Below are 15803 nucleotides of genomic sequence, written 5' to 3' on the forward strand. Positions count from 1 at the left end.
AAACAGGATGTGTTTCTGCAAGGAATCAGATTTATAGTTTGGTGGCATAGGTGAACCAGGGAGCATAAATTACACAATTATGTGCTAGGCTATAGGCTGCACACAGATTATGTGCACACAATGGATTGTGGGTAACATGAGGTCTAAATCCCTCATAAATAACATGACTGGCATCAAGTTAAGCTAAACAACATGTGTCTCCATCTCTTACCCCGGACATGCAGGCATGGACTGACTATAGTTAACGATACTCTTTTTAAAGGACGTCTTTGATACTTTGGTTGGGGTGAAAATGTCTTGGTTAAAAGGAAGTGGGAGTGTGCCATTTCCCAGGTAGAGAAATGGAGAGGGTGTGTGATTCATATTAAAAAATATTAAATAAAAATAAAATTGAAAGATTTATAGCAAAATAAATTGAAGGAAAATCAAGAAAGCATGTTTTCAAAAAACAAAAAAACAAATTGCCACTTGATACACATTATATGGTAATTCATGGTCAGGGGCGGAGTGGCAATCGGGACGGTCGGGAGTTTTCCCGGTGGGCCGGTCGAGGTGCGGGCCTGCCCTCAGAGGTTTTACCGCGGCCCTGTATTGTTCTTGCCATATACACATAAACATTTCCGCGAAAATCTCCGAGATCTACACTTCAATGTTCAAAGGAGTCCAACCAATATTTATACCACTCGCTCACTGTCTATATGTCATTCATGGTTACCCTGCACACTCATCTCTCCCATGCTGATTTTTGTGAAGGCTAGCCTTAATTTTTTATCTTAATTCATTTTTGTCTTATTCAGGTGTTACAGAACTTTCATGGTCACAAATAACAAAAATGACAATTTAATTTGTTTGTTTGTTCTTAAATTAATGGAGCAAAGCCTCCTGGGAATGGGGAATGAGTTTCTGGTTTATCCAATGAACCAATTGCAGGTCAAGTCTATTTACAGAAATGTAGGGGGATAAATGAGCGGCCCCTTGTCTAATGGCATGACCCTACAAGCGATCAAGTTCGAGGAAAACTGTTAATAATGTCTATGGGAAAACTACAGGATTTTTGACAGTCGACGGATTTGCGTGGTTGTTTGCTGTTTTACACATGGATGGAAGGCAGAGAGAAAGGTTAGCGGAGCTAAACCATTGACGTTATTGCTAGGCAGAAACTAGCACAAGCTAGTCTTATGTTATGTAGCCTATAGCCTAGCCTATGACTAATAAATGGGCCACTCAGGCTGATAAATGGTTTGTGGAACTCGTTGGAACTGTCTATATGTACGCTTTTATAGGCCTACTTTAATCTACCTATTCAAAGTGCCTGATTTTTCAATTATTTAATTACCTGTGTTATTAGGTTGACACCCAGATAGCAGGGGGCGTTGAGGGGCGTTGAATCCACGTTTGTTTGAAGCGGCGGAGGTTGATTCAACGTGGATTCAACGCCCCTGTGCTATCAGGGCAGTGTCTGTAGGCTAGGCCTTTTTTGGGTGGAACACTAAAGATCAGTGTATATGTAAAGTATATTTGAGGAGCCCTGATGGCCTGTGCATCTGCTGGTATTCCCTGAGGCTGCTGTACTGTGTGTGGAGGGCGACAGGCGGTCCATAGATACTCACTGTGGCCAGCCCTCGAAGGTGGAGACGGTGAAGAGAGCGAGCATCCCCATCAGCACATTATCAAAGTTAAAGTTGCTGTTCTCCCACACCCTCTCCCTCACCATGGGGTGGTTCATGTCCCCGTCCTTAAACACGATGAATGTGCCCCTACACAGGACACAGGCAGTGCAGGAGAGAGGAGGAGAGACACAGAAGGACAATATCAATATCTGATGCGGATTATAGACAGTACCACAGTACCGGAACATACCATACATCATTCCTGCACATGACTGCTTGCATACATCTTTACTTGTATCTTTTTATGATCGCTTTTGTATTACAGAAAATATATATACTGTATAAATCTCACAGGTCTATATAAAGCTTGTATGTACGAATATTTCTAATGACTTTTTCATACGTTCATTTATTGTAAATTTGTAAAAATAAAAAGTTGTGGGAAGAGGGGCTGGGTTTGCCACACTCACTTGCACTCCACTGGGGTATGCTTAGCCTCATCGGTGCACCTGAAGAATCGACCCTGGCAACACAACAGGAAATGCACACTTCCAGTTCAGTTCAACTCCATATTATTTAGACAATGGCAATGACATCTCCTCAAGGTGAGTTATAGAGCCCAGAGCCTGAAGCCCCTTGAGAGCAGTAGTGTAGTCTAGTTTTCTGTAGTAGGTACTGTATACTGTGATATTGCTTATGTAGCCTGTAGTTCTCAGCATAGATATAAGAAAGCTAGATACTGCATTGTCCATCAAGTTCTATTAGGTGGCATACGTAAACGAGGCCGCCATATTGCTGGGGGCAAACACCTTACTGTCTATGGGCAACACTTGCCAGCAATCAGAGACACCTGTCTGATTTTCAGTCAGTCACATGTTTCTCCATTGGCTTCCAGTGATTGTTGCCCTCACCAATATGGTGGTGCTATTTATGTACATGGTGGAGCCAAATGCGGTATCTAGCTTTCTAATATCTATGGTACTCAGGGTGACTGGTGTGGAAGTGCTGCCTTATCGGACAAGAGTGTTTTTTTCCAGGCATACAAATGACTGTCAAATGACTGTCAGGATATGGATCAATATGGATTTGTGGTAGAATTTTCACGAGTCTTTTTTTATCAAACAAGAGTGACAGTCATTTGACAGTCATTTGAATGACTGGAAAAAAACACTCTTGTCCGATGTCCTGATATTTTAAGTGGTTATATGTAAATCTTGTTGCTTTTTAAAGGGACACCAGGCAACGTTTTCGTGTTAATTACTCATCTTCATAAGTCGGTATATGGTTAAATGACTCGAATGAAGACTCTCTCGCCCGGCCCTACTGCCTGTAGGAAGAATATCCCGCTTGCAAGTTCAGTGTATCGTACCCGCCGACCGAAGCAGGATCAGTTTACATCCTGCATCCACAGCACAGAGGCAGGCTAACGAAACGCTAGCGATTGTTGCAAACGTGTATAATGGCAGAGTCGGCGAAGAAGCAGCTAAAACCCATGACGGAAGATGCAAAGAAAAGGAAAAGAGCTTCAGACCGAGCAAGGGGGAGTTTCGTAGAGAAAAAGCATCAGGCTTGCCTGGTGTCCCTTTAAGTGGATATATTATGTAGATCTGTGTATCACGTACACTACACCACTGCCATATTCATAATCATGCACCCAGAGTGTAGCACGGTAGCTGCCTGGCTGCTCTAGCTGTTGGCTGCATCAACTTGAGCTAGGTACTGTAGTACTGATTGTTTTTCCGTGCCAATAGACACCTATAGTACTCGTGACCTGCTCAACAAGGTGATGAGCTCAACAAAAAACTCAATTTTATAACAGTCAGAAGACTTGAGCAGCACCTTGATTTATGTTTGATGTCAGCTTTCCATATTACCATACAACAACAAACAGCTTTTTAAAGGGACACCAGGCAACGTTTTCGTTTTAATTAATAATCTTCGTAAGTCAGTATATGGTTAAATATCCCACTTGCAAGTTCGGTGTATCCTACCCGCCGACCGAAGCAGGATCAGTTTACAGCACAGAGGCAGGCTAACGAAACGCTAGCGATTGTTGCAAACGTGTGTATAATGGCAGAGCTGGCGAAGAAGCAGCGAAAACCCTTGACGGATGACGCAAAGAAAAGGAAAAGAGCTTCAGACCGAGCGAGGGGGAGTTTCGTAGAGAAAAAGCATCAGGCTTGCCTGGTGTCCCTTTAACACACCACATCTGACAGAAAAAGTGTCATTAAATTAAAATAACCTAAGTATCTTGACCCAGGGCAGACGCTCAGTTCAGTACCTTGAAGAGCTGGACTCCGATGCAGGCAAACATAAACTGCAACAGTGAGGTGACGACCAGGATGTTTCCGATGGTTTTGATGGCCACAAACACACACTGAATCACACTCTACACACACACACACATGCACGCACGCACACACACACACAGCCACATACACATGCACACACACAAGAAGAACACCCACACATACAGGAGTCAGAGAGAAAACAAATACAACTTTCAGTATATCTGATTATTGAATTATTGATATTTTTTCATTGTTAGATTCCCTCTAGTCAGTCAATTCTTGTACAAAATGTAAGTAGGTGAAGAAATCACATGGAAGTGGCAGTTCTTTATGAACTATTTGGAATTTAATTTGTTTAATGTTAAATTAAGGTCTTCATTAATTCAAAGGTATTAAGGTCTTCATTAATTCAAATAATAAGGTAATTTTAGATCATGGATTCAAACTTTAAGAACAGGTGTAGTCAAGTCTGACCTTTTCTTTTGCAAGTTATAAATCTTAAAGCTTGCAAACTGTATAGGCCACTGGTATAGCATGCTATAGAAAAACTGTGTGTTGACTGTGGGGTACCTTAAGTCCCTTGGCTCTGTTGATGGCTCTTAGAGGTCTGAGCACTCGAAGCACACGCAGAATCTTAACTACTGAGATGGCACTTGAACTGAGGAAGGAAGGAAACATAGTGTACATCAACAAAACATGCATACTAAAACTGTATACTGAGGCCTCTTATAGTGTCTGAGACTCTTACACTGAAGCATACTTCGCTATGTAAGATTTTTTACTGCTAACTTTTGTCATCATATACAAAAAGTACACAGCATTAGACAAAGAGAGACTGACAGAGAGAGAGAGAGAGAGAGATGGACAGAAGATTTCTATGAGAAAGATGCAGGACATGCAATGGTCTGAGAGAGCTGAGGGGGTTGTGATACTGACTGAAGGAAGAAGGACAGCAGAGACACGCTGACCACCAGCAGGTCCAGCAGGTTGAAAGCGTTTCTACAGAACGAGCCCTGATGAATAAACGCTCCATACACGGTCATCTAAATTCAGACAAAAGCAGTCAAACACAGATCCACTGAGATTGGTCATCTAGGTCCCAACAAGAGCAAACAAAAACAGATACTTTGAAACTGGTCGTCTGGATTCAAAGAAAAGTAAACAATCACAGATCCTTTGAGATCAGTCATTTGGATTCAGACAAAAGGAAGTGAAAACAGATACTCTCGACTTGATGATGCATGATTATTTTAAAAAAACATTATGAACAGAGTTACATATACCTTCAGTACGATCTCCACAGTGAAAACAGAGGTGAACACATAATCTGCATATCCCAGCACCTTGAGAAATGAGATGAAGCAAACGGAGGAGAAAGAAGAGACTAGATCAGATTGGACCTGATGCTGCTAATAGTAGTTTGACACTGTGGACCTCTTTGTCAGGGGTGGTGGTAGCATAGCAGTTAAGAAGCTGGGCTAGCATGCAGTTGCCTAGAAGTTGTGGGTTTAAATCCCAGCTTTCACAGTTGTGCCCTTGCTCAAGGGTACTTAACTCCTAGTTGCTCTGGGACAATGGCCCTTGTAATAATATGATATATGTAAATCGCTTTGGAATAAATCCAAAATTAATAAATGTCAATTTGAATAAATTAATAAATGTAACTGTCAAATGCTGCTTACTAACCAAAATACACTGTATAAAGCCATATGTGACCCCATACAAGCTATGATAGTAGTTGCTGTTTTAGGTTTATACTGCAACATTCGTAACACTTTATGCATGCAGTCACGTATAGTTCTACAGACTTATGTCAGACGTGATGTGATGCATTGTGAATGCTTTAGAAACATTTTGGATGCATGTCTGTGAGCTCCCATGTGCATGCCCACAGAGTGTAGCACTGTAGCTGCCTGGCTGCGTTAGCTGCTGGCTGTAGCAACTCAAGCTAGGTAGAACTGATTGTTTTCATTTTTTCTCGTACCGACAGTAATTGGTGACCTTGAGAAACGGAGATCAATATGAAAACTTGCTGAATTCGTCTTTTAAGTAAAGTGTTACTCATAATTATATTAATTTGAAGTGATGTGGATTAAATATAGTTGTAAGTATGACACAATTAGCAATTAGCAGCTAGCAATTTGTTAAGTCATCTGCACTTACGATGTTCCTGAAGGAGTGGTGCCTGATTGGATCCTCAGCAGCCAATGAGATGCTGCTGAGGATGATGAAGACGAGGATGAGGTTGGTGAAGTAGTGGTGGTGGATGAGGTTGTGGCAGGCCACTCGCAGGCTGGGGGCAGATGGGAGGGGAGGGGCAGGAAGGCGGCACACAGGCAGGATTAAGGCGATGGAGATTATTTTATTGTTGAATTTGCTTTGGTGTCATACTGTAGCATATATCTTATTATATAATATATATATATATATTAAATTATATCTTATTATATATATTCAGAAGAAGCTACTGTAGGCAACCACTGCCTAGCCTTTCTAACTGTTCTAACTGTTCTAAGTTCTAACTGATCATTTTCGGCAGCAATACAAACGTCTTTGAATGAAATATGTTCTCTGTAGACTTACAGCTCTTCAATTAACTTTTCAAAATAGACTGCTGCATTGATGCTAAACAGGGGCAGTAACTCACCAGTTTTTCTTCCCCAAGATGAAGAAGGAGCTCCCATCAGGAATGGGAACAATCTTCTCCTTGGGCTGAAAACTCTCGGCCTTCATTGGAATGCCAACTTCAAGGAGGAGAGAGAGAGATCACACTGAGACACCAGCAGCAGCAGCTTGGGCAGAGGGCTCAATTAAATTCACAAATCTACATCATATATCAGTTTCTAAAATGGATGGAACAACGTCCCTTAGCTGTTCTATAATCAGTGTAAACTATGCTTATTGCTTAAATACTGCATGAAAATAACTGTTTATTCTTATTTACAGCAGTGACCTGGTGGCCTTGACGTCATACCCAGAGGGCACCAACATTGCATGGACGACCACCAAGCAGACTGTAAAGCACAGTAAAATAAGAACGACACAGCTGTCTGTGTCACATTGGCAGATGAGTATAATGAAAGGCTTACCTCCCTCCAGACCCTCGATGGCTCTGAGCTCCTCGTTCTCCCAGTCATCCTCCTCAGCCTACTCACGGTCAACGACATGAGAAAGAGAGAGATGAACAGAAATTATATTGCTTACATTGTACAATGTGGAAGGAGTTGCAGTAACACTTTCTATGAAAGTGTTGAAAAAGCATTACAAACACATTCATATAATTATGAGGCTTTATGAATGATCTATAACCCTTTATGAATGTGTTTACAATGCTTTATACTGGGTTCATAGAAAGTGTTGATAAAGCATTGAAAAAGCATTATAAACACATCCATATAATTATGAGGCTTTATGAATGATCAATACCCTTTATGAATGTGTTTATAATGCTTTATAAATACTGGATAGAAACGGGATACTTCATAGAAAGTGTTGCCGGAGTGCATTATTATTATTGTGCAGGATATGCAAGCAAATGATATAGAGAACGATGTTACCTCCTCTTCCTCCTCTTGACCTTCATCATCCTCCCACTCATCGTCCTCTTCCTTCTTCTCTCTGGACAGCATCAAGATGACAGCATAGAATGGATGAAGTAAGTTTACGGATAGCAGCTGTAAAATGTTATTGATAAAAAAAAGCACTTATATCTTTGGAGAAGTTGACATTCTCAGTAAACCAGCGGAAGGTAGGCAGAGATTGATAGAGAGAGAAAGCTGAGAGAGGGGAGAGATTTCACATCTTACTCTGGTTTGGTTTTCCCCTTTCCAGTGGCCAAGTTGTCGACAGCGATAGCCAAGAATACATTTAGCAGGATGTCTTAGGTAGAACACTAGTCAAGGGCCATTAAACAGTACTTAAAATATTAATTTCTTCAGCAATTCAACAATAAAGAAGAAAGCAAGGAAAGGGTTCTAGGTTAGTGCAGCATATTACACAATGTCTAAACAAGACATGAAACTGATTTACTGATTTCAACACCCATAGTAGTACTCTGAATAATATGGAAATATCTAGTACAAGGGTTCAGAGTGAAATTCAACCACAACACAAAGAATAGGACGTAGAACTTCATTCATTTTAAACGTAACAAAAATAGGTAAGTGACGTTGACCAGTAGGCGAGGCACTGGCATCAATCTGCTATGAGATGCCATCCTCTTAGAAGCATACTTAAATAACATGAAAGTAGAGAGCATCTGGCACACAAGGAGATAGATGAAAGGATACAGTTACCAACGACGAAAAGAATGACAAAGTAGACACACACAATCATGTTGGGGAAGATGGGACCTCCATAGGCCATGATGCCATCATACATGACCGAGTTCCAGTCCTCCCCTGTGAGGATCTGAAGACAGGCAGGGGCAGGCATGGAGGAATGGACGGAAGATATGAATATAATAAATCCATAGATGCACAGATTGATAGCTTGCTTGCTTATACTGAAGATGAATCAATTGATTGAATGAAGGGCAGACAAACAGATGACAGATAAATAGATAGATAGATAGATAGATAGATAGATAGATAGATAGATAGATAGATAGATAGATTTACACAACACTTTAACATGAATTTGTATTATGTAAATCCATGAGGATGTTATTCTGCATGAGTGCCATTTGTTCTGGCCATGGCAGTGTATCCATGGTAACGCAGCAGGGAGCCTTACCTGGAAACAGGTGAGCAGTGCGGAAGGGAAGGAGTCAAAGGTGCTCCTCTTCATCTGCGTCTCGTCGAAGTTGAACTTGCCGCCAAAGAGCTGCATGCCCAGCAGGGCGAAGATGATGAGGAAGAGGAAGAGTAGCAGCAGCAGGGAGCAGATGGCCTTCATGGAGTTCAGCAGCGAGGTGACCAGGTCGGACAGGGCAGCCCAGTGCCTGCAGCACACGTCAGACAGGCATCAGAGGAGGGAAGTGCGACAGGAAGTAAGTGGTAGAGAGAGAGAGAGAGAAGGGGTGGGATCAAGAAATGACCGCAGGTCGGACTCAAACCTGGGTCCCCGTGGGCACTTGGACCCAAACAGGTATGGACATATTAGCAAGTTGCACCACAACGCCCCCCAGGGGTCATGTTTGAATCACAAAATTGTGTAGGGAAAGGTACACACTTTTTTGTAGCCTTTTTGAAAACTCATGCAAAACATACTTTCTTCACTGCATTCTCATGTCACATTTTGAAATGTACATGAAGAAAGTGTGAAAAAGGTTCTTTGTCATTGCAATATCTCTCAAAAGTCAGGAAAACTGTTTTTGTGTTTACTGTAGAACATGGTTGGTGACCTACCTAGTGACCTTGAAGATACGGAGAAGACGGATGCAACGCAGAACAGAGATTCCAATGGGCGGGATGAAATCCATCTCCACGAGAAAGGTCTCCAGGATACCACCACACACCACAAAGCAGTCAAAGCGGTTGAATAGGGCTATGAAGTAGACCTGTATCCCAAAACTGTACATCTTCAACAACATTTCAAAGGTGAAGAGGCCCAGCAGGATCTTATTGGCTCGTTCTGCAGTTAGGGGAGGGAGGAACAATCCACAACCAATCAGATTACAAGTCAAGAGAGAGGATGATCCAACCTGGAACATGACATGGTTTTACTTTACAGTGACTAAATGGAAAATCTGCCAAGTAGTAATGATGAGCTAAAGTCTACAGTTTACACTCATAAAAAGGTAACATTTTGCATGGTCCGTGGCAGTTCTTGGTATGGTGAGTAGAGGGCTCATTAAAAATGCCTCTTCCCTCAAACAGTAATATTTGATGTGATGTGTTTGTTTTGAATGGAAATGGGATGTATGTTACAGGTTACATGTGTGGATGGGATATATGTTACATGTTATATATGTCACAGGCTATATGTGATATGTGGATGGGATATATGTTACATATATATGTCACAGTCTATATGTGATATGTGGAGGGGATAAAGTCTCACCTTGAATGTCAGTGAGCCACTTTGGCTGTCCATAGTGTTCAGAGGCACTGGCTGCCGTATTCAGAAACACCAGCAGCAGCACCAGCCAATAGAAGTTGGCGGACTTCACTGCCACTCTGGCGTTCTTGCGCATCGCCTGGTTCAGGTGGAACAGCTGCTCACTAGAGGAAAACAGAATCAAAACAGTTTTAAAAACTTGAGTCAGTTTTTTGCACAGCACCAAAAACAACTTCTTGGGTGTGTTTTACATTAGGTTGATGGAAGATTATATGCATAATTGTTTGAATTATGAATTAAGAATGAATTAAGTCCCCCACCCCACAGCTTTGTTGCACCACCATCTACACGATATTTGATGACAATTTAGAATACCTTTTTGTAGAGATATTTTTTGTTAGAGTTCAGAATGTCAAACTAGCAAGGTTAAATAAAATGTTTTGCCTACAGCTTGTATTTACATATCAGGTATAACATCAATATTCTATGGGGAAAACAGCTGTTATTAAAAAGAACTTACCAGAAGCTAATGGCCATCAATCGCTGCCTAAAGTCAGAAATAGAAGGACAACATCAAAGTTCATAATACAACCACTCAAATAACTAAGACAGACTAACAGATTGCACATTATAGTTGTGAATTGGGTATTGGTATACACATCACATATGTACAGTACAATACGTAACCATCATTTGCTGTCCATATATTTGTCCACAATGTGATATTACAGTAGGTTTCTATACATATACTGATACCCTTATCACAAACATGCTTTACTCACATAATCGAAGCACAGCAGCCTCCATCATCATCTAGGAAAGCTTCAAACTCCGAATCTGAGTCCGATTCTGAAGATAAAGAGTTTGAGAACAATAATTTCACATCGGATGAAAACACATAAAAGGCATAACATAAAAACACATAAACACTCAAAAGACGTGAGTGCTCTGATCCCCATACCTCCATCTTCACTGTGTTTGTACCATCCATACTTCTTCATCATCTTCTTCTTGGCAACCACAGCTCCTGGAAAACAAAGCACAGAAATGATATAAATAAAAGGCATACATGCAATAAATGTGACTCTGTGCCTGTGTATGTACGTATGTGTGTGTGTGTGTGTGTGTGTGTGTGTGTGTGTGTGTGTGTGTGTGTGTGTGTGTGTGTGTGTGTGTGTGTGTGGAATGGAATGGAAATGTATTCATTTGGAACAGGGACAATGCACAAATAAACATTAATTTGTAATACAAGAGAATATGTCTTGGGCCAGGTTATAGCAAAAATGGCTAATTTCCACCTGTAGTCCCTGGGCAGGTACGACAAAGTAACAATTTTAAAAAGAAATTTAACAGGACTATAGATGACATGGTGGCCATAGTAATTAAAAAACAGTAATCTAGCAAAGAAGATCCGCCCACAAAGCTACTTGCGCTTTGCGTTTGATACTTACGTTTCAGATCATTAAGATAGTGCCCTGTGTGTGTGTTTGTTTATATGTGTGTGTGTGTGAATGTGTGTGTGTGCGCGCGTGTGTGTACGTGTGTCTCTGTGCGTGTTTGTGTGTATGTGTAAGCGTGCATGCGTGTGTATTTAGTTTAGTGAAACTCACGTTTGTTGCCGTCCTCGTCCATGTTATCGGCCTCGATGAGCCAGTCCATGTAGCCCACCATATCCTCCTCCATCTGCTTCTTCTCCTGGGCCAACTGGAGCTCCCCACGAGCCACGGCCTTCTCCCTCTCCTTAGAGAACTCACTGAGGGCGGACACGCAGAGAAACACACAGTGATATATAAACAATAGGATAAAAAGAAGTCACTGACTAAACTAAAAAGACTTCACTTCAGCACAGGTCTAATAGACTTAAATCAATACTGTTTACCTGAATAAATAAGTTCAAGTTAAGTACATTGAGACATATTCTGTTATATTATGTTATAGTGCTATAAAAATACATTTGAATTGAAGGTAAATCTATTACAGAGTAGAAGACTGACAGAAAGACACTCACCCGCTCAACACACCCAAAACGAGGTTGATGATGAAGAAGGAACCAAAGACTACCAGAGACACAAAGTAGACCCAGGGCATCTCCATGCCAATGGCATCATTCATCTATAGGGAAAGCATGCAGAATCAATCACTGAATTATTATGTATCTGTGTAAGGGTATGTATGTGTGTGTATGCGTGCAAATACTTTATGTGTATGTAAGACTGTGTGTGTGTGTGTTGTGTAGATCCTCACCCAGTAGAGCACGTCGGTCCATCCCTCCATGGTGATGCACTGGAACACGGTGAGCATGGCGAAGAAGATGTTGTCAAAGTTGGTGATGCCGCCGTTAGGCCCCTCCCAGCCCCCTCGGCACTCTGTATTGTTGCCCATGCAGAAACGCCCATTCCCAGCGAACGCACACGGCGTAGGGTCATCGTCCACATTCAGCTCTGAGATCAGACAGAATCACAATCAAACAACAACTGAACTGACAGAACCACAATCAAAACAATAACTGAAAGAACCACAATCAAAACAACAACCGACAGAGCCAGAATCAAATCAACAACTGACAGAATCAAAACAGATCCCAAATCAGAGTAACACCAGATGAGATTACAGTGAAGTAACAGACGCTGAACCTGTCTCATAACTACATTAGTGAGCACAGTGTAGCATTTTAAATATAAAGTCATGTGAACTTGTAGTGTCAGATTTTGTCTGATAAACTTGTTACATTATATTGCATGTTAACATAATTTAACTCAGTCAAAGCAACAAAAACATTTGGGTTATGTTGGTTTATGTTGAGTTCACAAGTCGTTTTTACACAGTCCACAAGACTGACCTGTGCCTTTGTAGTAGCAGGTCTTGTGCATCCTGCCAAGAAAGAGCTCCAGCCCAATGATGGCGTAGATGATGATGACGAAGCCGACCAGCATACCGATGTGTAACAGGGGCACCATGGCCTTCATGATGGAGTTCAACACAATCTGCAGACCTGCATACATCAGCCACCATTAGCATCATGCTAACCCTGCTAACCACTACCATAACATACATTTAGTAAGTGGCATGAAAGGTGCTTCTTTCACAGGTTGTGTTGGAGCTAAAAGAGTGAGTGCATAAGAGGTTGTGCATGGAGGCGCTCAAACCTGCATGATCATTTTAGATAAGAATAGACTTGATATAGATTTAATCACTTTAGATAGAAATGCGTTAATCACACACACACACGCACACACACAGCCACGCATGAACACGCACACACACGCTCACACACACATACACATGAACAAACACAGACACACACGCACGCATGCACGCACACACACACACATATACACACATGTGTGCTCGCACGCACACACACACACAAACGTACACACACACGCACACACACACACACTTACTGGGTACACCAGAGACCAGTCGTAGAGGACGCAGCACCCTGAAAGCACGTAGGGCTTTCACATCCAAACCTCCAGGCTTCCCTGCAGCATGGTGGGCCTCTCCTGGCTTATGGTCAGCGCCCATCTCTGCAAACACGCTGAAAAGGCTGCCATACAACACAAATAAAATAGCTGATTCACAAGAGTCTACGGAGTTCCTTCAAAACTTATTTCAGTTTTTGCCTATTGCTTACACACTTTTTTGCAGAATTTGGCTCATTATGTCAAAACTTTACCCACAGCCAAATAAGACATAGCACTTGGAGATAAACAACTCACATCTATATCGAAATGAAACACTGCAATCAAAACTTAACAATCCTTTCTAAAACTGTCTTCTATGGAACTCAAAAGTAAAATCTGTACAGTATCAACTGACATTTTATGCAACAAAAGTTTTTTTTACAAAAAACAAACATTCTTACAGAAATAAAGAAAAATAGAATCACAGTTATCAATGCAATACTGTAAGTGAATGTAAACAAATAAAGAATGTAGCAATAAAACAAAAGTAAAAAGAAAAAACACTTACTAGAGAAATTGTAATATTGCAAATTGCGATTAATATATAAACATATATATTGTTTCTTGTATGTGTGTTTGTGTGTGTGTGTGTGTGTGTGTGTGTGTGTAGGCAAAGCAGACAATGTATTTAAGCTATGGTTACACAGTGTCTAAGGTATGCTACAAGAAGTTTAGGTATTGAGGCTTTGATCTAAGCATTCGTTTTTAGTGTCTACACACACACACACACACACACACACACACACACACACACACACACACACACACACACACACACACACCAACTCAAAAGAAAAATGCTGTGTACCCGACAATGACAATAACGAAATCCAACAAGTTCCATCCACTCCGTATGTATGCACTGGGATGCATGACCAACCCATAGGCCAGGATCTTGGTAAATGTTTCAATAGTGAAGATGACCAGAAAGACATACTCGACTTGTTCCTGAACACATAGAAAAAAACATCCAATTCAACATTAAAATTCTACATTTCAAATTTAGCATAATTCTCTTCTCCAAAATAACAGAACCAACGATGAAAACATGTTTATACTCTACGTAAGACACTGAATTAAAATGTCATTATAAGACTGAGATCTTGTGAGTTAGCTTCTGACAGCAGTTAAATTCAATCCATATACACAGTAAAACATATCAGATATCCTGTTCTATTAAAACACAATCTATTATATTACTACCCCTCTGGTCATAAGCAGGACTTGTTTGTGAAATTATTGTTTTTATTAACAATGATAAGGATGGAGTCTAGCCTGGTTAGCACTAGACTTTATCTCAATTGAACTTGAGATTGGGTCTGGACAAGCTTCATTCACCTCCCATTTCCAATGGGCGTCACCAACGGACGTTGATCAAAATGCCTCTGGATGCAATTGGATAGACCTAAAACCAATCAGAGCAATGAAGGAGATGACATATGTAGAGCAACGGAAAAAAAATCAGCAAACGAGCATTTTTCGAAAACTGCTTCGATGTCATCATGCTAAGCATGCCTCAACGGTTGTGATTGGTGCCCGGGTTTTAAGAACATTGGAAATCGGAATGAATGGCCAGACGGACCTGCAGAGCAAATTCAAAATGGCCAAAGGTTCATCTGTGTTTCCCCAGGCTAGATGGAGTCAGTATACCACAGACAAGTGTACAGGTCATACTCCCATTGGTCCAATTAGCTTAAGGCACTGTATATGTATAGCACTGCAATCAGCCCACATCCACACTCATGCTGTTGATTGGCTGAGCCTGAGCTATTGCACAGGGTTGCTCTCAGCAGGAGCTCTCAGTGTTGTGGAACATGCACTCAAGCAATCCTCACTCAGGCATGCATGCCAGTGCACTGGCTTCACCTTGTAGTGCCCTGCTCCTGGGCTAATTAGCTTTCTGCCCTGTTAACCCACTAGCTAAGAAGCTAATCAGTTGAACGATGCTCAGTCACCTTTTACTGCTATGGCAAGGGTGATACAGAGCCTATTCATTTTCAACAGCTAAACAAGCACTAACTGGTACTGTTTTGCATTTCACTTGCAAGAGAATTGCAAATAAACCACATCATCTCCCAAATGGCTGCAAGTTAACAATGACATGGCATTAAACCTTTTGTATGTGTGTGTGTGTGTGTGTGTGTGTGTGTGTGTGTGCAGGCATTTGAGTGTGTGTGAGTGTGTGTTTGTTTTAGTCATGGATACACTGGGAATTGCAGTAGTTGGGGAATTACAGCAAACCCAGACTTCACCGGCAGTTTTACCCCCTCGTCTCAGCAATCCAATAAAGAGATTCCCTCCTGGGGCTTAGCCAATAACAAGTGCTCCACACCACAACAGATGGGGGAGGGGAGCAATGGACTCACACACACACACACACACACACACACACACACACACACACACACACACACACACACAAACACACACACACA

The 15803-nt window shown here is 41.4% G+C and overlaps 1 protein-coding gene across 1 annotated transcript in view; it reads right to left on the bottom strand.

Annotated features, from left to right (window-relative positions):
• cacna1fa (calcium channel, voltage-dependent, L type, alpha 1F subunit a) overlaps nt 1-15803 on the bottom strand; it is a 32817-nt gene that overhangs the window by 14777 nt on the left and 2237 nt on the right. The window contains 24 exon segments of the mRNA XM_076277234.1: nt 1611-1757; nt 2081-2133; nt 3892-3999; nt 4472-4559; nt 4838-4944; nt 5185-5244; nt 6065-6194; nt 6549-6645; nt 6991-7051; nt 7459-7519; nt 7708-7780; nt 8191-8311; nt 8636-8843; nt 9250-9475; nt 9905-10065; nt 10422-10448; nt 10684-10750; nt 10863-10928; nt 11512-11654; nt 11910-12013; nt 12146-12342; nt 12741-12893; nt 13306-13451; nt 14177-14316. Coding sequence (XP_076133349.1) covers nt 1611-1757; nt 2081-2133; nt 3892-3999; nt 4472-4559; nt 4838-4944; nt 5185-5244; nt 6065-6194; nt 6549-6645; nt 6991-7051; nt 7459-7519; nt 7708-7780; nt 8191-8311; nt 8636-8843; nt 9250-9475; nt 9905-10065; nt 10422-10448; nt 10684-10750; nt 10863-10928; nt 11512-11654; nt 11910-12013; nt 12146-12342; nt 12741-12893; nt 13306-13451; nt 14177-14316 — 2744 coding nt within the window.

Source organism: Alosa pseudoharengus, unplaced genomic scaffold (genome assembly GCF_046254945.1).
Source record: "Alosa pseudoharengus isolate Yale_2024_CS ecotype anadromous, Long Island Sound unplaced genomic scaffold, YU_APseudo_1.1 YU_APseudo_1.1_scf_9, whole genome shotgun sequence".
NCBI lineage: Eukaryota > Metazoa > Chordata > Actinopteri > Clupeiformes > Clupeidae > Alosa > Alosa pseudoharengus.